Genomic DNA, 20,308 nt, shown 5'->3' with positions numbered 1-20,308 from the left:
ATAATCAAAAGATTAAATTTAACGACTGAGAACTTATGAGTGCAAAGGGACCTATACTTATAAGAGTATAGTAGCCGGACTCTAGCCCGGCTATACGAGAAATTAAGCAATGTTAAATTATTGTTTGGTGCACCGCGCCAGCTGTTGATCATCCAGGTCATCTCATTCTGTGGTGTCTAAATCTTTCAATCTAAACCACAAGACAAACTATTTTAAAAGAAATTTTTTTTTAAAAAAAAGAAGATTCGGGCAATTAACAAATTTTTTTTTTCGAGTAATTAACGAATAATGCTTCGGCAACATTAATTAGCACCATGAAATCCAATGGCTAGGATCGAATTGAATGAAATGGGTTGGGTGCTTAGATTTAGATTGTTCCATCGACACTGCAATCCATGGTCCACGGCGCCTGTAGATTTCATGAAAAGCTGGGGCCAGAAGCGACCTCAATGTCTTTTTCTTTTTTTTTTTTCTTTTCTTATTACTTTTATTTCAAAAATCTATTCTAAACACCTGTCCCAAAAAAAAGGAAAAAATCTTATAGGCGCAGACGCAGGTTCAAACGTCATAACGTCATAATCTTAAGATAGGTTATGTGTATAGGTTCTGTGTACAGTATCATCTGGCTACTGGAAGTTTAGTTGTAAATGTCAGAACTTACGCCGCTTAGAAAGAGACTCGACTATACTTATCGAGGTTGGCATCCTCTCAACCTCTAATATTTTTACCATAATAAATTAAAATGTACCTTAATACTATTTCTTCTTTGAGGAAAAAAAGAACAGAAAAGTACAAGTTATTGAAAGCTGCCCAAATATCTCGATCTGACCACAGTAATATCTGCTGTCCGTCCATCTAATTGTGGTCCATGATTTTTTTGAGATATTGGTTAATGGGATATTCAAAAAATATCAAACAGGCATTACTGCCAAATTACAAGAAAAAAAATCCAGATTATGAAAGGTCTAAATTGCTAACAAGAAGACAACTGAAACCTGATGACTACTCCCATAACAATTACTTGCTCAACCTTGCCTCCTCCTCTGCCTCTCTCTTTCTCTCTCTCTAAATTCTTGTGTACCTGTACATTTCTCTTTCAATCTCGAATTTTCGAAAGAGAAATAGCGTTTCCAGCCATAATTTGATTTGAAATTCGCTCTATTCCCCCATCTATCTATATCAAACTTGTTAATTGATGCCAAAACAAATGGTAACAGGTGTTAGCTCTCTTTTCCATAAAATTTGCGGTACTTGTCGAAGAAGAAAAGGGACAGGAGAGGAAAATACTTGATTTTTTGTGCAAAATATCAATGCGTTATTTGAATTTTCACCAAAACTGAAAATCTTTGAAGGAAAATAGTATCACATAAAAATATTAAATTATCAGTTCTCAGAAACCTAATGCATCAGTTTCTGGCATGGTTGCATTTACATTTGAAGCAAATTACAAATTTCCCCGCATCCAGATTTGGAGACAACATACGCACCTGAACGTTATTTGCAGGTTTAACTATGATAAGTGAAAAATCATGTGAATAATATCCAACAATAACGGAGAAAAGAAATTTACCAGAAAATCAATATATCTAACACAAATTATCTACCTAATAGATGGAAGTATAACAAGTTTGGGCCCAATGAAACCTAGGTAACAGACAGATTACACTGATTCAACAAAGCAAATAAAAAAAAAGATGAGGCGACACGGGCCCACGCCTACCCTTCCTAATCAGCTAATCAGTAGCAATTGCATTAGAAAATCAATTTACAACCCCTCTTAACTTCTCCAAGACCCAAATAAACAAGTGAGTGCAATTCCACTCATCTCTTACTCTTCTTCACGGAATGACCCGTCTTGCGCTTGTGCCGGCTGAAATCGGATACGAACCGGAACGTCTGACCGCACCCTGGTTCTCGACACACATAGGGCCGATCCCCAGTGTGCACTCTTATATGCTCAGTCCTCGCCCATGGCCACTTGAACGTCCTGTTGCACCCCTTCCAGGGACATTCCAGGGGACGGTCGTCCATGTGAACCTTGCGATGCTGCACTAGATACTTGTGCGAGAAGAACTTCTTCAAGCATCCTTTAACTGGGCATATGTCGCGCTTGTGCGTTGCCAGATCTTGCTTTGTGCTAAAAGTCATAGAGCACCCCTCAATATCGCACGTATACTCTCCCCCTTCATCACCTTTAGTTATGTGACTTGGAGCCTCGTTCTTCTTTGTTTTCTTCTTCATAATTTGCTTCCTTACTGGCTTATTTTTGTCAGATCTTGAAGGATGCTTCTTTATGGGGGGTCGAGTTCCATCTTCCAATTCATCTTTACACTTCAAGCTGTTCTGTTTCAGCTTCTCAGGGCGCTTAGTGCGACTACTCCTGAGAACCCTTCCACATAGTGATATGGCAGGTTCAGCTACATTGTCCATTGTTCTAGAGGTGCCCTCTTTACTATTCCTAGGTCTTTTTGTATTTGTTTTCTTTAAAGGTTTCTTTTTCCTTTTCCTTCCCAATTTTCTTGCAGTCGATGCATTGTTACCTTTCCTTGTGGAAGGTGCTACTCTTCCGCCATGATCAGTATCTGGATCAAACTCAGGCTTCCGATCAACTTTTCTGGAGCAAAGGCTCTCTACAAATTCCGCATCATCAGCTTCTCTGTTTCTGCAAGCTAAGAAGGGATGGACTTGGTTCGCCATCCAAACTTTTCCACACCACCTCCCAGCAACAGCTATTTTCTTCTGCCTCCCTGCTCTTCTCCCACCAGAAGCCTTCAGCTTCATTGGGGAGTGATTAGGAGAATTGCGACCGAATGCTTTGTATATGACTGCATTGTATGGCATCTGCTTGCTGTAGAGAGGAGACTTGCTGAGGTTGGCGCTGTAATAGAGGTTGATGCCCATTTTAACTGCCCAATCGCAGTTCGCGGGTATGGCTTCCTCATCCTCCAAAGCTGCTCGGATAATTTGCTGATCTTCTTTCCTAGCCTCCCTGAAATGAATATCCTTCCAATCATGATCAATCTCAAGTTCTTTGGCCAATGCTTTTGCTGCTGCTTCAATCTTGGGATAATCTGCATAAATCATTATAGACCAGTTTTACCCATAAAGAGGTCCAGAATAATCTTGAAAATAACATTATTATAAGAATGAGCAGAAGACTAAATAATGCAATTTGACTAAAAGAAACCTTGCCTTTATACGATTTACCAGAATATTTGTTTACTTGCGCAGAGAATCGTGGCAAGTTACCCAACTGATTTTCACAAAAGTCTAAAACTCCTCGCTATGAGCAAGAGCTATTATAAAATAATATATTCATACAGCACAAGCCATCACCAGATAACTTGTTTCGATATTCGGAAGAAAATCACACTAAGAGCTTATTTGCATATTATGATAACTTGCACGCTGAGCGGATTCTTTTGTAGTTGCAAGCTACTGGTTAGTTTTTAAGTCTACTGGCAATGTCCTTATTATCATGATTTTTCAAAATAATTTGTTGCATCTACAGGAGAATTATCATATTCTAAGAAAAATGATTAAGAGGTTGTATAATAGTAGAAATTCCTTTGGACTCCCATCAACTACTACATGCCCCTTTAGTAAACAAAAAAGATATGCTAAACAAGGTGTTCATCTAACAAACATGCACTTAGGTATCGTTTGGTTCCGGGATAAGTAAAAAGTGGCTATTCCAGGAATAGGTATAAATTGAGGTATAAGCGGAGATTAGATCAATTTTGCGTTTGGAAGAAAATTGTGTTATTCCTGGAAATAAAAAAAAAATAGCGTTTGGTTAGGTAAGAAGGAATAAAAAGGATAGTGGGTTTTATAAATAAAAAGTAATGATATTATCCTCTTATTATATTTGAATTTGAATTTTTAAAATTTTAAATTTACATTTTTAAATTTAAAATTTAACTTTGAAATTTTAAATTTTGAAATTTAAAACTCAAATTTTAAATTCAAAATTTTAAATTTTAAATTTCAAATTTTAAATTTAAGATCAAATTTAAATTTGAAAAATATAAAATATCAAATTTTAAATTTCAAAAATTTAAAATATCAAATTTAAAATTTAAAATTTAAAATTTAAAATTATAAACTTTAATTTTGAGATTATAAATTATAAATTTTAAATTTTTAAATTTTTAATTTTTAAATTTTTAAAATAAGAATAGGAATGGGAACAATTAATAAAAATAATTTATTATAATAAATTTATAATTTTTTTAAAAATTCTACTTAAACTTAAATTTAATAAAAAGAATTTATTATAATATTTAAATATAATTTATTATAAATTTTATTATAATATTTAAATATAAATAATATGTATTAATATAGTACAATTAATAATTTTATAATAAAAATAATGTATTATAATATATAACATATTAGATTTATATAATTTAGTTTTAATTCAATTTATAATTTTAATTAAGTTTGAAATTAAGCATTGGAATAGCACTATTCCACCAAAATGATGGAATAGCAAATTCCTTGCTATTTCGGGATAACCGGGAATAGCAAAGTTTGTCTGGGATAAAATATTCCGGCCAAATTTCACCCTGTTTGGTGGAATAGCAGGGATAACTTTCGTTATCCCCGCTTATTCCCCGAACCAAACGGGGCCTTAAGGTGTCAGCATAGCATTATAGATAAGCAACTCTCAAACTCACCCGGATGACACAAAAGCATAATATGCACGCCACCAACAGGCTGAAGTTGCCTCTCAACCTCAATAGCATGCTCAAGACAGAATACATGCATCCTTGATGAATCTTTATCAGACCTCACTGCTGGTGTTGTCGAGTTCTTCAACTTTGCACTGAAGCATCTTACCTCCCTCGTAATAGTAGCAGCTCCAGCTGCATCAGCTGAATCAGAGCAGAGATCATGGGGAACATTAGGAGTCCCCATTTTATCACTACTACCACCAAATTCCATGCAGCTATTTCTTATTGGTTCCTCTACAAACTTCATTGAACTACGAGAAATTGCCAGTTCCTTCTCCCCAGTGGATTTTGAATTTTCTGACTGAATCCCTTCAGCGAACTCCAATTTCAGTTGGCTTTTGTCCTCAGCTGCAACTTTCTGTCCCTTCAAATCATTTGAACCGGCTGTACACTCGGAATTCTGGGCAGATGTTTGATTTTCGGAATCTGCTCCAAAAAAAGTGCAAGTTCGTCTCATCATTTTCTAAATCGGTGAACAGGTTTCTTTGATTCTATCACAAGCTTAGACTGCTGAATACAAGTATATAGAGCATATAGAGAGCATATTGTTTTCAGAAAATACAACCTTACCATCTAAAACTTCATCATCGGAGTCCGATAAATCTCCATATACAGAAGCTAACAGATCAAGTGCAGAAGCTCCTTTCTGATATGTGATGTCCGAAATCACCTCCACGCTGTGATCCGAGGCATGAACTGAATAAGTATTAGATCTATCTGCCACATGACTGTCTCTTTTACCTAAGAAAAACAGGATGTTGTAAAATTCACGTTTAGATGAAGAAAGATGTAGTAATATGGACATAAGAGATCTTCAGAAATGATTGGCAAAACATAAATTGCATAATCAAGGGATATATCATATGTGTACGTTGATTATGCACTTTGAGTAAGGCATAATCAAAGAGTTATGACTTTAAGGCATATATGTCTACGATACACTAAAGAGAGAATAACACATTATTACGTGGGAAAATATAAGCATCAAACAAATAAGACAATTTATAATCGATCACTGGCAATATCAGTTGGAAGGAAGAAGCAAATATGTAAATGAGATAAAATTATGTTCTCATGCATTAGTGTTGTTGTGATGAAAAAGGTATAATCAGTCACCTCTGTAGCTTACCTGAAAAGTCATCAGTTATCCACGTGTCCCTGTCATTATCTATTCCACCAACTTCACCGGCTCCATTAAAATGATTATTAAGAAAACTACAGTCTGTAGACATGAGGTACTTTGCTGCTTCTTCTCTTGGTTGAATCACAGCTACACATGAAAAGCTTAAAATTCCGCAAGTGACACATGATAATAGTCCTTGATCCAATAGCCCATCACCTTGGCAGGTGCCTTCTTTATCGCATTCCATGTTCTGCGAGTCCGATGAGGAAGAGCACAAATCAGCACTACCAAATTTACCATAAGTTGCCGATAAAATTTTCTTTCCATTAGAAACGGATAGAGAATTTCCTTTGACCGAACAAAAACCGCCAAAATCTCTGATCCCCATGTTATAACCTTGCTTGAAATCATCAGAAGGTAAAAGTCTTGAGGCTTCCAATGCTTCTTCACGGCTGTTTAAACCTTGTGACAGTCTAGGTTTAATCTTTATTTGAGATCTGGCATGTGAATTTGAACATAAAAGACTATCTGGCACATTTTGCGGAAGAATAACACAAGAAGATCCATCATTTAGAAGAGTGCTAAGCAAGTTGTTGTTTTGAATAACACTTCGAACAAATTCATTCTTGATCATCTCTTCTCCTTCTCCTTTCATCTTATCTCTTAGTCTACAGCTTCGTGGCTCATTCCCTCCACAGAAGGGCACCCTACAACACGAGGAGCATCCCATAAGAAGGCAAATAAAATGTAGATCAGAAACTTCAACATCTGATGAAAAAATTGAAAAGCATTTTTCAGAATATTCGACATGACTCCAACAACCCTTGTCGACCTCAAAGGCATAGGAATAATTGTAATGAGTGATAGTTCCCGATAAACATTTATAATGCTTTATTACGCACAAAATGATAAAACAGTAAATTTGCAATACATCAATATGAATGTTGTTACGTAGCAAGATTTAAGGAATGCTGAAATTACTATACTAATCTAATTACTTATCCAACTAGAAATAGAAACATTGTGATCTGAGAATATAGGGTATTGCAGATTTTGTACTATTCCGGTCGCTCTACAATCTGTAGAAGCAAAATCACAGGAATTAAATTGAAGGGAAAGGAGACTTTGCAATGACGACGACATTATAGATTCATAAAGAAGTCTGTGAGTAAGTTTCGTTTGTCAGAACAAACCTTGAAAACAAGGATAGGGCAAGCGCATAGAGCAACTGATAATGGGAGACCATGGGAGGATAATTGATTGATGCCCTTCGGATTGCCGCCTCCTTCGCCACTTTCAACCAGCCAGGAGTCGCGATATTAGCTGCTTCTGCACAATTGAATCCTATAACAGAAACAACCTTGATTTCAGATTGAACCCAATGGAATTCTTACTCACCGATATTCTGAAACTATTGCTATACAGTATCTGTCAATTCAACTATAAAAGAAGTAGCAAAGACGGGGTCTAGGATTGTCTAGCTATAGATTTGTACGCAATGATCAATTTGCCCCGAGCCCTGAACATGCACATATGGTGACACCAACAGCAACAGAGCCTGCGACTCTGTTGTGAACTTTAGGTAAGTAGATGACCTACCATGACTGAAACCGGAGTGATAAGCTCCTGGGAAAGTGACGACAAACTCCCCTGCATTTTGCACCAATCTGCTCGCGAGACAAAATACATGCCTATTAACTACTAATACAAAACGAGCGGCCGCATAATTGAATAAAAGCGGTTAGCAAGAAAGATACCGAATGCATCTTACATCACCTGCAGCATGGGATTCCCGAAGCTACGAGTACTTCAGGGGACATGACGGTCGTCTTCTCGCCCAGGATAGCGAAAGTAACTGCCACGAACTCAGCGGTGTAAACTAATGGCTTTTAAGATCAAGTTGATAGCAGGGCCTCTCAATAATTAGCTAGTACAAACGTAAGCTCAGAAGATAGATAAACTCAAGCACGGAGAATACGTCGCTCTAGTTTAAGCAGTATCCGTGTCAATTGGAACAAGGCGAGCAAAGACGTACCGAGGGGATTGACCTCCCCGGCGTAGCCGTGCTCGCGCACGGCCTCCTCGAAGGCGAGGGCGGCGTCCCTGGGCACGCCATACCAGGTCTTGGGGGCGCCGGTGTGGAGGTAGTTGAGGCTGTGGAGCTCGTGGTCCTCGACGTGCCAGGCGAACCAGCTGAACATCATGGCGACGTAGATCATGGGGGAGGTGACCCCGGGGATCTCCTCCCGCATGAACCGGAGCAGGGAGCCGGGGGCGCGCGAGACCCCGCGCATGTTCCAGGGGGTGTCGGCGACGGTGGCGGGGTCGGAGTGGGGGCGGCGCCGGGGGAGCGGGGAGAAGCCGGAGCCGGGGATGTCGTTGGCGTAGTCGACGGAGAAGGGGCGGCCGGCGGCGGCGGAGTTCCAGAAGAGGGCGTCGATGTCGGGGGAGGGGGGCGATTTGGCGAGGAAGGAGCGGCGGAAGTGGTCGGCCTTGGAGGCGAACTGGCGGAGGGTGAAGCGTCGGGGCTCTGCCGACGGGCTTCTGCGGGGCGGGGGCGGCGGCGGCGGGAGGGAGAGGCCGAGCTGCTGCTGGCGGGCGCGAAGGTGGGGGTGGGGGTGTCGGAGGGCGGGCAGCGGGCGGCGAAGGAGCGGTCGAAGTTGGCGAGGGCAGTCTTCCGGGGAGGAGCCGGGAGGGGAGGGACGATCTTGCAGATGCCGTAGGAGGAGGCCTCCGCCTCGATCTTCAGGATGTACGCGATCGGGTCGCGGAACTCCGCGCGGCTCGGGTGGTACTCCGGCGCCGCCGGCAGGGATTTCAGCCACGCGGGCACCTCCGAGCTTCGACAGCATTCGCCTGATCGTGACATTCTTCTTCTTCTTCTTCTTCTTCTTCTTCTTCTCTTTTATGCGAGTGTTAGGATTTAGAGCGTAACAAATTGTTACTTCGTGTGTTGTTGGAGCGGCCCATTTGCCTTGTCTCTCGTGCTGTGCGAGTGAGGAAGAGGGAGGAGAGGAGGAGACAGGGAGGGCTTAGACGGCCAGGGGGGGAAGAGTGCAGAAAAGGCACCGTTTGTGAGAATTAAATTACGTTAATGCCACTGATTTGTCTCCTTCTGTGGCGATGGCATTATGGATGCATTCTATTTTCTGTAGGTCCGACTTCCCACCAACAATTCCATCTGGAGCTTCAGCTTCTTTATTGAAGTTTACACTAAACTCAATTTCAAATTTTTCCCGTGAAGCGTAACGTTAGTTTTAATTTACTTGATAAAAATAAAAACTACGTATTGCTTAACTGCTATTTGCATTTGAATAGTAAATTATTTTCTCACAATTTGAGAAGAATTTCCAAAGGGTTTGACAAATGAATCTCAAAATATTAACTTTGAACGCTTCCTGGCGGCAAGGATGTGGCCATATGGGTTTGGAAATGGATTTTTCAGAATAATAAATTCAACTAGAAATATAAAGCAACTAAATATCAAATTTAAAACCTCAAAAATCAATCATCTAACCCCTTAGCTAACTGGCTCTGGCTAGCTACAATCAATGGCAAGGAAACTAGCTATTACCGCAGTACAGTGGGAATATGTTGCAATACATATGTCACGCATTTACCATATCAGTCACAACAACCGTAAATAGCAGTCCAATGTCTATACACTTATTTCAACAACCAAACAAGCATATGCACAGGAAAATGCAAATTTAAGGGCGATCATGCTTTGAGCAACAAGAGTAGAGCTATTTAATCTATAAAATTCCATAGTACAAGAACAGATAGAAGCTCAATAATCAGTGAGATCACATAGTTAACGACAACTCGTAGTAGATCATCTTCAACAAACTTGGGAGAGGGGCTGGTATCAGCCTATATAATAATTAACATGAACTAAGAGATGCCGAATATGGTATGCATTTGCGAACCAGTTTTATGCCTCTCAGTACCTACGCTAAGCCTGCAACTTGTGCTTCCTTGAAACTTGTCGCATATAATCAAGTTATGACAAAAAAGTTTTTCATCCAAAAGCAGAACAGCAACAAAATCAATCTGGCACACAGAATCTACAAGCGGCCTTTAACCAAAACTGTGTTGAAGGATCAGGAAGCGTATTCCTATGTGCGATACATGCTACTTCTTAATTAGGAGGATCCGGCTTGGGCGGCAAGAAATGCCAAATATTTTGCACGCTCCCTCCTGTATCGTTTCACTTCTTTGATAGCCGCCAGGAGTACATGCAAACAAACTGGTGCGAAAAAAGGCTGTTGAACACCATTAAAAAAGAAAGGATCATTCAGCTGACATAGAAAAAGATCCATGTACCATGAGGAGAAAGCCAGAAAAAAGTAATACTGTAATTGGATATAACTAGTTAAAAGAGTCAAAAAAGCTTAAATGTGCTTAATATGGTGAAGGGAAAATTGATTTGCAGAAGCTGGAAGGGTGAGTAGGACTAGACCGACTTGCAACTGAATTAAGGTTCCAGTACCTATCTCAGAAACAGAGCTACTCTATCGTGATTGTATCAATGTGAACAATCTCTAAGATATGAAGTAGCAAGATTGGGCGATGGACAACTCTGTGTTCTGGCCGGTTGAAAATGAACAAAAATACGGTCACGGTAAGTATTAAATAACTCACCATGTAAATCGCAAAGTAGTGTTCGATGGAGGAATAACTAATTGACATAATGGATGGATGGAAAAATGCATCCTCAGCCAAGGCTCTTGCTTTTGTTGAGGACTCTGAAAGGCAATACATAAGAGAGTTAGCAGATTGTTTACCTGAGCTTACAAAGTTAGACAAAAGGAAAATTGCGCTAAACGCACCAGCTGATGCATCATTTATACCGAGAGATGCATTTCTTTGAGCTAAATATGCGGCTTCAAGTGAAAGCTTTACCTGAAGATCAAAGAAATAGGTGGTAATCTGAATACAAGAAACAAGAAACCAAGAAAGGGAAGAGACTGAAGACTCAAGCCTGTGAATGCAAACTGTACTACGGGCTACGGCACAGATTCTAAATAGAGAAACTAGCCTAGAAGCTCAAACTTCACTACAGCAGTCAGCTTACAAATCTTAAATTGATTCACGACACTACATTACTACGTCTCTAGGATATATTTGCTCTTTATGCATATCTGCCAAGGAAAATGGATAGACAAAATCAAAAGAAATGGGACAAACCTGTTTGCCTATTTCATCTGTAACAATCATTCGTGGAAGTGATTGGACCTAAATAACGTATCATAACAATCACAATGTATAAGCATCACAAAGAATAGGGAAAATATAATTATTGCTTTTTGTTTTTTGCAGAACGGAAGCCAAAGAGCAGACTGGAAACATACTAGGTTGGAAAGAGATTCAAGGGTAGTAAGGCATGACAGGATATTGGAGCATGCATGGTGCCGATACAACACATCCAATTCCCTGCAAACAATAGAGTTGTAGCCTTTCAAAATTCAAAAATGCTCACGTTCAATATACTACTCATAAAGTCATATTGTTACAGTTTGCTACATATAAGGGCTTTGTAACTTGTAATTCACATGATAACTGATGATGTCCAATCCAAAAGTGTTTAACAGAGAACATGCAGACACTAGTACATCAAAACATTTTATTATTGCCTTAATCTTACTATGGAGTACTTACTAAAACAGAAAATGCTGCATTTTGAGATTATCCTTTCTTAAAATGTCAAGATTGCATCTACTGATAAATAGCTTCTCATTAAAATTCTATGGAAATTTTTGGAGTGACATTTTCTCAAAAGTTATTGAAATTTCCAAAACTTTTGAGTCTGCAGCAAACAAGGACCAGAAAAGTATCCAATATAAAGCTGCAAAAAGTGAAATGTATGATGATTTGGGAAGCAGGACAGTATCTAATGGTATCAGAATCAGGCACTCATTGTATTCCTCAAAAGGTTGAAAGCCAGTAACACTTTGAAGTTGCACTAGAACCAAGTTGAAATGCTTATAACCAAGTAGTTAAGGTCTTTTACCATTCTGTGAAACCCTTCTCACTAGCTATAAATTTAGATATCCCGCTTTCTTTATGGCTTGAGTTAACACCAAATAAAAGCCGGAGTTGCCCAACAAAGACTTCAAGTATCTTCTGAAGGTCCTGTTTCACAGGATGCGTTCGTGGTAAGGCATAAGATGCCAAAAGCCGAGACAATTGGAAATAAGTTCTCCGCTTTTCTGTTTAATCTTTATGATGATTGTACAAAGAAAAGTATGGTTTAAGATATGACTAAACAAAGAGAGAGAGACAAACAGAGCGAATACTTCAGTCAAAAACAAAGAAAATAAAATTGTTATCATCTTATGAGCATTGGGAAACCACTACTAATTCAAAATTGTAATCATGTTGCATCCTGTGCAATATAGAAACAAAGTCAGCCAATATGTTAGGAAATATTTAGTCGCTATATAATCATATCAGATTCAAAATGAGTAGAACTAATTCAAAGCACATATTCTGACCAAGTCTGAGTCCACAAAAATTTGACATAAAGGATCTCGATTTGCTAGCTCTCGAGGGTGTTTAAGATTAGCAATAAACTCTATTGATGGCATTAAAACATGATTTTTAACATTTGCTATTTTTTGGTGACAGTTGCACATTGGTGTTATTGTCTAATCCCCAGGGACTGTCTAAGGCTGAAATGGTGGTCTTGCTCCTTAGAAAAACAGAAGTCCTCGTTGAGTGCTCGGAATGAGCCAATCGGGTGCTAGGTCCAACAAACTCTTAAGCCAAGCTTGAGCTGGCTCAACTAAGTGGCGAGACGAGCTCCAGCTCGGCCTAGCCCAGCTCAACTGAATAGTATGTACTTACAAGCTGAGTTGAGCAGAGGTCAGCTCACTCATGGATTGGCTCGTTTACACCCTATCTCCAATTAATACAATGGAATGGAACCAAATTACATAATTGCCCTAGCCCAATGTACGGTTCATGTGGTATCAGCAAACAAGTTTAACTACAAAACAAAAATTTAAGATGTTACCTGAGCTGATATTCTATTTCTGGCCGTATGCATCTTTTGAGAATCCGAAGAACACTGTGGTGGGTTCCAAACAACGACACCTCCCCACATCTGAGAAAATTTTTCACAGAACTCCGGGTGTAAAAGTATCAATAGGAAAAAGCAACAAAGCAACAAAGCAACAATTAACACTTACAGGAGATATAAAAGCATTAGTCTTGGATGCTTTTCCATCTGGAAGTTGCAAGTAAAGAGGGCATTCCCTTGCAGAGGGCACGTATCTAGCAACAATTCCAAGAAGAAATTTTAGCTAATACATTTGCTCAGTCTCCCATGGCCTTCAATAATTGTTCTTAGTAGAAGAAACTAATCACAGAAAGCCATAAATTGCATTTTACGAGCAATTTTTTTTTCTTTATTCTATCACGCATTCTTAGATACAAACTTGATAGTCTGAATCGTATTTTTGTTAGCAGCTTACTCAAGCCCATTTAGATACTAAAAGGAATATCACTGGGGGGGTTGTGGGGAGGAGGAGAGGGAAGGGGGGAGGGGGTGAATGGAGTTTCAATAGCATTGGAGAAAAAGGAAAAAAATCGAACATCATTGAATGGAAAGAAAGATTATTATAGTATCAATAGCACATCCATAACAGCCAAGGAAGAAGAAGAAGAGGAAAGGAGAACTATCAAAAAGAAACTGTAAAGCAAAAGGATTTGACAGGGGTTTGATTGACTAATAATTTAAAAAAAGGATACGCCTCTTCTTAGCCAGGCTTTAGCTCAAAATGAAAGTTGTTAGCACTTTTTAAGGTTTTTTAATGCGTGTTCTATCTTGAAGTAGGGAAGGTGAAAATGGCGAACACTGTGCCCTAATACTACATTCTTTCATTACAACACTGTTAAACCAAGAGAATAATAATCAAATAAATGCAGTGCAACAACACAAACAAAACCAAAGATGCAACTATGGATGAAAGAATATACACCACAAATTGTAGAACTTTTGATCGTCCTGTAGCTGAAATAGATGTATCCAAATGCCACTCATTTGAGTTAACCTGTAAATTTTATTGAATATCTTAGGGCAACACTCCAAATAAGCATAGATGAGCAAATATTTTGCAGCTGTAAACTTGAGATAAACTTTAAAGATAGAGCGACATAGTATCACTTAATAGTAAACTGAGGAAATTGGGATTGAAAAACACAAGAAACTTGTAACATAGGAGTACACCAAAAGGGACAATCCAGCAAGTTTAGTGTATAAGTTACATAAACAGCAAAAACACTTACGTCCGCCCCAAAAGACCAAAAAAAAAAAAAGAATTGCTGACTCTCGACCATCTTGACAGCAGAACTAATAAATTCATACACTTCCATCTCTCTAAACCAGTATATCATCACATCATACAAGTGAAAAAAATTAATTCAACATTGGATTGAATGCTACATTAGATATTCACATCATATATTTGAGTAAAAGGCATTTGGACACAAAATACCCCTTGCTGCTCAAGAAGACTCATGCATCAATCTTACATATAACGCTATCATTTGTTGCGTAATAAGTTGATAACCCAGAAATGCAGAAATGGCATATAAAGAATAACTAAGAAACGTACAAAGAAAGGAAGATCTCCAATGCTGAGAATCCAACTATCCAACTTGTCGTCCCACAAAGAATTAGATGACTTCGGAGTGTGGTATAAGACCTAAACAAGGTCTGGAAAGATTAGAAGAAAACAATCTACTTGCAGATAACAAAGAAAAGATAAACAGTCAGGTTCATTCCTAAAACTCAGATGCATTTCGAATTAAAGTCAGAATAAAAAAACAAAGCTATCACCTGACTCTCTATGCTTATGTTAGCTATTGGTGCCAAAGCCTCCGCCACAGGAGCCAACATGTTTTCCCCTATTTTTTGAAACTCCCTGTGCAGAACAAATAATTGTCAACACTCTAACAAGCTAAAGAGGTCTAACTGTCAACACTCTGCCTTATTACTCGCAATTATGAAACAACTCAATGACCTTGTGTTCACAGAAGGCTTGTAGAAAGACAAAGCAATAGGTAGTAACAATTTGATCAAAACAAATTTGATTTCGCCATTTACCAGTCGTAAACCCAGTCATTCGGATCAGCATTCAACAGGCTGAACGAAAGAACGACGCTTCCATCTGATCCAACGGGCATGAACTCTTCTTTCCCTCCCCCATTTTCCACCCCACCGTTCATGAAGTACTTTGCAAATATCTTCCCGATCATTGAGACCGCGTCCTCCTCATCGATCCTCCCCACCATCCAAGCATGTCGGTGCTTGCCGACCACGACCCTCGCCTGCCGCTCGTCGCCTTCCTCTCCTTGCACCACAACAACACTGTAAACCGTGCCGCCGCCGCCGCCGCCACAGCAAATAGTCCCCGAACACTCACCGCGCCCGCCATTGAGCGCCGAATCCAGCAATTCATCGACAGCCTCATCGTCGCGACCGGCAAATTCAGCGGGATCGACGGCGCCGCAGCTCCAGAGGCACGCGGGGGCAGCGCCACTGCCGACGCAGCTCCCGCGGGAGTCGACGGTCACGGAGACGGCGAAATCGCCTCCGCAGCAGCCGAAGGGGTGGTCCGCGGATCGTCGGCGGCGCCGCCGCAGCTCATCGGAGATGGAGAGAGCGAGGCGATCGGCGAGGTCGGGGTCGGCGGGGCGGAGGAAGAGGGCGTGGAAGCGGCAGGGGACGGAGGGGGGGTCGGAGCGGGGGAGGGAGGAGAGGGAGGCGTAGGGGAGAGGGGAGCGGTAGATCTCGGTGGATTTGAGGAGGAACGGGAGACCTAAAGAGGAGGAGAAGGAGGAGACGTGGTGAGAGAGAGAGAGAGAGAGAGAGATAGAGAGAGAGAGAGGAGAAGGAGGAGGAAGGGGGGAAACCCTAGAAATGGGTTGGGGGGTGGGGAGTTGTTACCGGCGAGGAAGGAGAGGAGGACGGAGAGGGTGAGGAGAAGGCGCTTCTTGCCCGGCGTGGTGGGTCGGCGGTCGGAGAGTGCCGACGACGGCGAGTCCGTTTCAAGTGAATTAGTTTTGCACTCTCTTTCTTTTCCAACAAAATCACTTCCGAGCGCAGTCCGCAGTTGAACTGGCTTTGAGATTTGTGCCGTCCTGTGATGAACACCAGATTTGACGGTCTAATGTATTTTTATAAAATTTAATTACCTATATTTATTTTTGTAAAATATTAATAATATTTATATTTGCTACTTTAGTTTATTATCGATAGAGTACAAAAAAAAATAAATAAAATAATATTTTTATCATCACAAATGTATTTTTTTAAAAATTTTAATAATTAAAATTATTTAAAAATATCTTTCCAAAAATTTTCAATTATTAATTTTTTTTTCTTTCTGCCATTAGAAATAAAATAAAATAAGAGGAGTAGCAAGTTTAATTTAATTCATTTGCTAGCTTGAATTAAATATTTTATCTATACTAAACTTTTTTCTAGCGGATTAACAGGAGTATAATTAAAAATATTAAAATTTTTGCATGAATAAATATAAAAAGTTATATTTTGTAGAAATATATATTGATTATTTGATATTTTTACAGAGAACTGTATATAATTAACCCTTTTTATTTTATTTCCCCACTTTGACAACATTTGAACCGAAAATTGATACTCAATTAGTTTATCAGATAATTACTATCACAGTTTGAAAAACTGTATGATTCCCCCAGCGTTTGCATTTTTTAAATTTATTTTTTGTGGTAATTACAACTATAATTTTATAAATAATATAAAAAAAATTAAATTTTTTTAAAATATTCTGTAGTACAATAATAATGTATTTGGCCATCATGTTAAGGAGCTAGACGGTAAGCTTAATTTGAAATTTAAATTTTAAAAATCCATCAACATTAAAAGTTTATAGTACTATTTAAAAAACAAGTAAACNTTTTTTTAAAATATTCTGTAGTACAATAATAATGTATTTGGCCATCATGTTAAGGAGCTAGACGGTAAGCTTAATTTGAAATTTAAATTTAAAAATCCATCAACATTAAAAGTTTATAGTACTATTTAAAAAACAAGTAAACTTTTTTAAAAAATTTAAATTCTTTTATTACACGTGAACGGATAGAACAGACAGGCAGCCGCTGCGTACATTTTCGCGGGCTAACAAACGAAGCAAAAACGAGCGCCGAAATGACGCCTGTCGGCGCGCCATTCACGCGAGCGGTGCCGCCGTCACCTCCCCCCATGTGCAGGCGGTGCAGCCCCACCCTCCCAACAACCCCCCTAGCTCCCATCTTTACTTATCTTGCTTCTTTAATAAAGACTCCAATTAAATTAACAAACCAAATCCATTTCTTTTATTATATATCTTAAAACCATCACTTGCTTATCACCAAGATCGGCTTGTCTTCTTCTGAAACTCCCTCCTCAGGCCCTCTATAAACTCCTATGCCCACAATTATCATCATCTACAAGAAGATAGAGATATACATAGAGAGAGAGATGATTAAGCTTGTGAGGTTGAGGAGGCTCTTCATCGTGAGGATCAGCAATTGCAAGGTTAATGTCGGCGGCGGCGGCGGCGGCTGCAGCCGCGGAGAGGTCGAGTGGGAGCTGCGGCCCGGCGGAATGCTGGTTCAGAAGAGAGGAGTTGGCGGATCGAGAGATGGTGATGATGAAGTGATTCGAGTTAGAGTCTCCATGGGCTCTCAGTGCCATGGCATCTCCATTGGAGCCACCTCTACTTTTGGTGAGTATTATAAGTTCATTACTAACAATGCTTGCACAAAATAGGGGCCGTTAAACATTATGTAGAGTATTTTTTTCGTAAAGAATGTTGTCATAAGAATAGATTGTAGAGCCCTTCGATATTAGACTGCAGTAATAATGATCTTGGTTTGAATGGCGGCAATTATATTTCTGTCTAATTCTATACCAATTTGAATTGAGTAGCGTTAAACATATCATGCTTTAAAATCATTGATTTTAAAAGCATTTGATTACTAAATATATTTTATCGAATAATTAAATCGTCAATCGATCATCTATTCAGATGTCCTATTATTATTAACAGCAAAATGAAAGCACGAACACCTACCTGCTTGCTTCCAAAATTATCTAACTCGATTCAATAATTTAGTCAACAAATGAAAATAGCAAAACAAAAGTTTTTACTCTACATATACTATATTATTATTATATATATGAAAGCATTAAATTGAAAGTCCACATTTGTAATGATTTTAATTGCATGCATTTGTGCACAACAGGAGAGTTGAAGCAGTTGTTGTGGTTGGTGACTGGGCTGAAACCAAGAGAGCAGAGGCTTGTGTACAGAGGCAGGGAGAGAGAGGATGGGGATCACCTCCACATGGTGGGAGTTGGAGACCAGGACAAACTGCTCCTGCTGGAGGACCCAGCCATCAAGGAGCAAAAAAAGCTTGTTGGGTCCACCACCCCAGCCCAGCTTTTGGGAATTAACAGCACCCACTGCTACCCACTGCTGCACTGATTCAGCTCTAAGCTAGGGTTTAGCTAATTTAATTAGTGTTAATTTGCCCCTTTCATGAATTAATCTGGTGAAAATGAATGGAGGCTCCCTTTAATTATGTATAGGATTGTAAATGTTCTACATTGCCAGTTATCTATGTTCCTTGTGTTTAGAAGAGTTATGAGCAAAAGATAACAATAAATTTTACTATAATGTTTAGCTAAACTGGAGAATCAATACAGTCAAAATAGACGTAAAAGTAAAAAATTAAGGTCTCATCAGAAAGCCAAACATACCGAACAAGGCCTTCGTTTTATTATTTTAGAGTAGGTGGATGAGAAAAAGATCATTGTGCTAAAAATTGACTTTGTAGTAACGAGCATTTCACGTGCCCGTTTTAAGAAATCCCAATTTACATGTTGACAAAGTGTAGTTGCTCAAACATAATCACAACAACTATCTATTCGTAATCTAGGAAAGGTGGATCTGGATTAAAATCCAGGTATTGTAGGAAGCTTTTCACATATCATCTTTCATCTTTACAAATCGACCCTGCAAGAAGAGATCAAACAAGAAGACGATTAATCTTCTTTGGATGGTTAAGATTCCAGGAACAAGCACTAATAAATCACCTCCCTTCCTTTGTGCATTTTTGTAAATTTTTGAAATATGCGGTATAAGAAATAAGAATCGGTGAGCAACACTATTTTATAACAAATACCTTCAGGCGAGGCCGTTTCTCGGCGTTGAGCTTGCGCACTTCGTAGCGAATCCGCTTCGCAAAGAGGCGGCTCTGCCTCTTCTCCTTGTAACGCTTCACCCTCGCTTCCCTGTTCCCCGCCACCTTCTCGTCCTCCTCCATCCGATCGCTGCTGCTGCCGCACTTCTGTTCCGGCACGCTCCACATCCCCGCCGGTCCCGACCCCACCTCCACCAACACCTGCCCGTCACAACCAAATCAACCACTCCTTTTTCTTAACAATTATTAAGGGTTGGACGCACAAACAAACTATAATATAATTTTAAACTAATTATAGAAATAATATGAGAAGTAGGTGAACTCACCGGCGAGGCGGTGTGGTAGATCTCAGGAACAACTTGAGGCCCATCACCGTCGATGTAAAGCGACCCGCGGCCGGACCAAGCCGTGAGGATCACTTCATAGTCCAGCTTAAGAGAGAGGGCCGCCGCCGGCGGCGGCGGCAGGTCGCGCCACAAATAATGATCAATTCCGCTGGCGGCGGTGGCGCCACTCGCCACCTCCTCTTCCGACGACGACGACGCGCAGCAGTACACCCACCTCTCCCTTCCGCGCAGCGCCTTCCTCGCCAGCCCATCTCCGTCAACTCCTCCGCTGCCGCAGTCCCAATCCAAAGGTGACGAAGCCGGAGAGGAGGAGGCGGTGGAGCCGCCGAGGAGGTCGGTGAGATTGGGAGCACCGATGTCGATGCTGCTGCCGTTGCCCGAATCGAGGAGATAGGCGACGTGGGGATCGCGGTCGTTCTCCGGGTGGAGCGGAAAGAGATCCAGCTGCTGCTGCTGCTGCTGCTGCTGCAGATGGCGCCGCTCGCGCCGACTATCGACGGTGTTACTCATCTCGGTCGACCGCGTAAAATGGCGGCTGATGCTGATGTATTTAAGTTTACGCGATTTCGATCGCCGAGAAGGAGATTGGCGGGATTTGCTCCGCATGGTTGTGAAGCTACAACAAAAAATATCAAGAAGAAGATATTTTCTTTTTCTCCCCTCTCTGGAGGGAGAGAGAGGGGGAAAAGGAGTGCACTTTTTGCCTGAGGATGGGATGACGTGGAAAAAGAGTGACACGTGGCAGAACATTACTTGGCGGGAGATGGGGATTGGGGGTTATCCGAGATTTCGTTGCCACGGTGGCAGCTTCGGACACGGGGGTCGTAAGGTGGGTCACGGAGTGTATGTCACGGGAGATACGT

General features: G+C 40.2%; 4 protein-coding genes across 4 annotated transcripts; 1 reads left to right on the top strand and 3 right to left on the bottom strand.

The window, feature by feature from the left end:
• Positions 1,537-8,961, bottom strand: LOC109714792 (lysine-specific demethylase JMJ705-like). Its single transcript, XM_020239502.1, is given in 9 exon segments — positions 1,537-3,071; positions 4,683-5,165; positions 5,310-5,480; positions 5,869-6,569; positions 7,056-7,206; positions 7,462-7,529; positions 7,639-7,717; positions 7,898-8,464; positions 8,467-8,961. Coding segments are annotated over 9 exon segments (3,735 nt in total). The 5' UTR covers positions 8,732-8,961; the 3' UTR covers positions 1,537-1,821.
• LOC109725982 (GPI transamidase component PIG-S) lies at positions 9,589-17,163 on the bottom strand. Its single transcript, XM_020255437.1, has 14 exons — positions 17,086-17,163; positions 15,818-16,037; positions 14,975-15,689; positions 14,708-14,792; positions 14,484-14,573; positions 13,846-13,919; positions 13,056-13,140; positions 12,881-12,970; positions 11,876-11,997; positions 11,217-11,298; positions 11,053-11,100; positions 10,695-10,767; positions 10,507-10,610; positions 9,589-10,127 (listed from the first exon to the last, which is right to left on the bottom strand). The coding sequence occupies exons 1-14, from the start codon at positions 17,161-17,163 to the stop codon at positions 10,008-10,010; spliced, it is 1,986 nt and encodes a 661-aa protein (XP_020111026.1). The 3' UTR covers positions 9,589-10,007.
• Positions 17,162-18,513, top strand: LOC109712924 (BAG family molecular chaperone regulator 1-like). The gene is made up of 2 exons (XM_020236737.1): positions 17,162-17,618; positions 18,139-18,513. Exons 1-2 carry the CDS (start codon positions 17,318-17,320, stop codon positions 18,378-18,380), a joined length of 543 nt encoding a protein of 180 aa, XP_020092326.1. The 5' UTR covers positions 17,162-17,317; the 3' UTR covers positions 18,381-18,513.
• On the bottom strand, positions 18,653-20,149 carry LOC109712916. The gene is made up of 3 exons (XM_020236725.1): positions 19,425-20,149; positions 19,081-19,299; positions 18,653-18,911 (listed from the first exon to the last, which is right to left on the bottom strand). The coding sequence occupies exons 1-3, from the start codon at positions 20,049-20,051 to the stop codon at positions 18,879-18,881; spliced, it is 879 nt and encodes a 292-aa protein (XP_020092314.1). The 5' UTR covers positions 20,052-20,149; the 3' UTR covers positions 18,653-18,878.

This window comes from Ananas comosus, linkage group 1 (assembly GCF_001540865.1).
Source record: "Ananas comosus cultivar F153 linkage group 1, ASM154086v1, whole genome shotgun sequence".
Classification (NCBI taxonomy): domain Eukaryota; kingdom Viridiplantae; phylum Streptophyta; class Magnoliopsida; order Poales; family Bromeliaceae; genus Ananas; species Ananas comosus.
Note: the sequence above shows the minus strand (reverse complement) of the source record. Positions and strands in the feature narration are given on the sequence as shown.

Bases quoted from the DNA above. Each gene is read 5' to 3' on its own strand.
- LOC109725982 (XM_020255437.1), bottom strand. From the start codon at position 17,163: ATGGGAGCTAGGGGGGTTGTTGGGAGGGTGGGGCTGCACCGCCTGCAC. The intron at 16,038-17,085 runs GTGAATGGCGCG...AAAATACATTAG, and splicing joins GTGACGGCGGCACCGCTCGC to ACCGTCAAATCTGGTGTTCA. The intron at 14,574-14,707 runs GTGATAGCTTTG...GACCTTGTTTAG, and splicing joins ACATAAGCATAGAGAGTCAG to GTCTTATACCACACTCCGAA.
- LOC109712924 (XM_020236737.1), top strand. From the start codon at position 17,318: ATGCCCACAATTATCATCATCTACAAGAAGATAGAGATATACATAGAG. The intron at 17,619-18,138 runs GTGAGTATTATA...TGTGCACAACAG, and splicing joins TGGAGCCACCTCTACTTTTG to GAGAGTTGAAGCAGTTGTTG.
- LOC109712916 (XM_020236725.1), bottom strand. From the start codon at position 20,051: ATGCGGAGCAAATCCCGCCAATCTCCTTCTCGGCGATCGAAATCGCGT. The intron at 19,300-19,424 runs GTGAGTTCACCT...TGTGACGGGCAG, and splicing joins TCTACCACACCGCCTCGCCG to GTGTTGGTGGAGGTGGGGTC. The intron at 18,912-19,080 runs GTATTTGTTATA...CTCTTCTTGCAG, and splicing joins AGAAACGGCCTCGCCTGAAG to GGTCGATTTGTAAAGATGAA.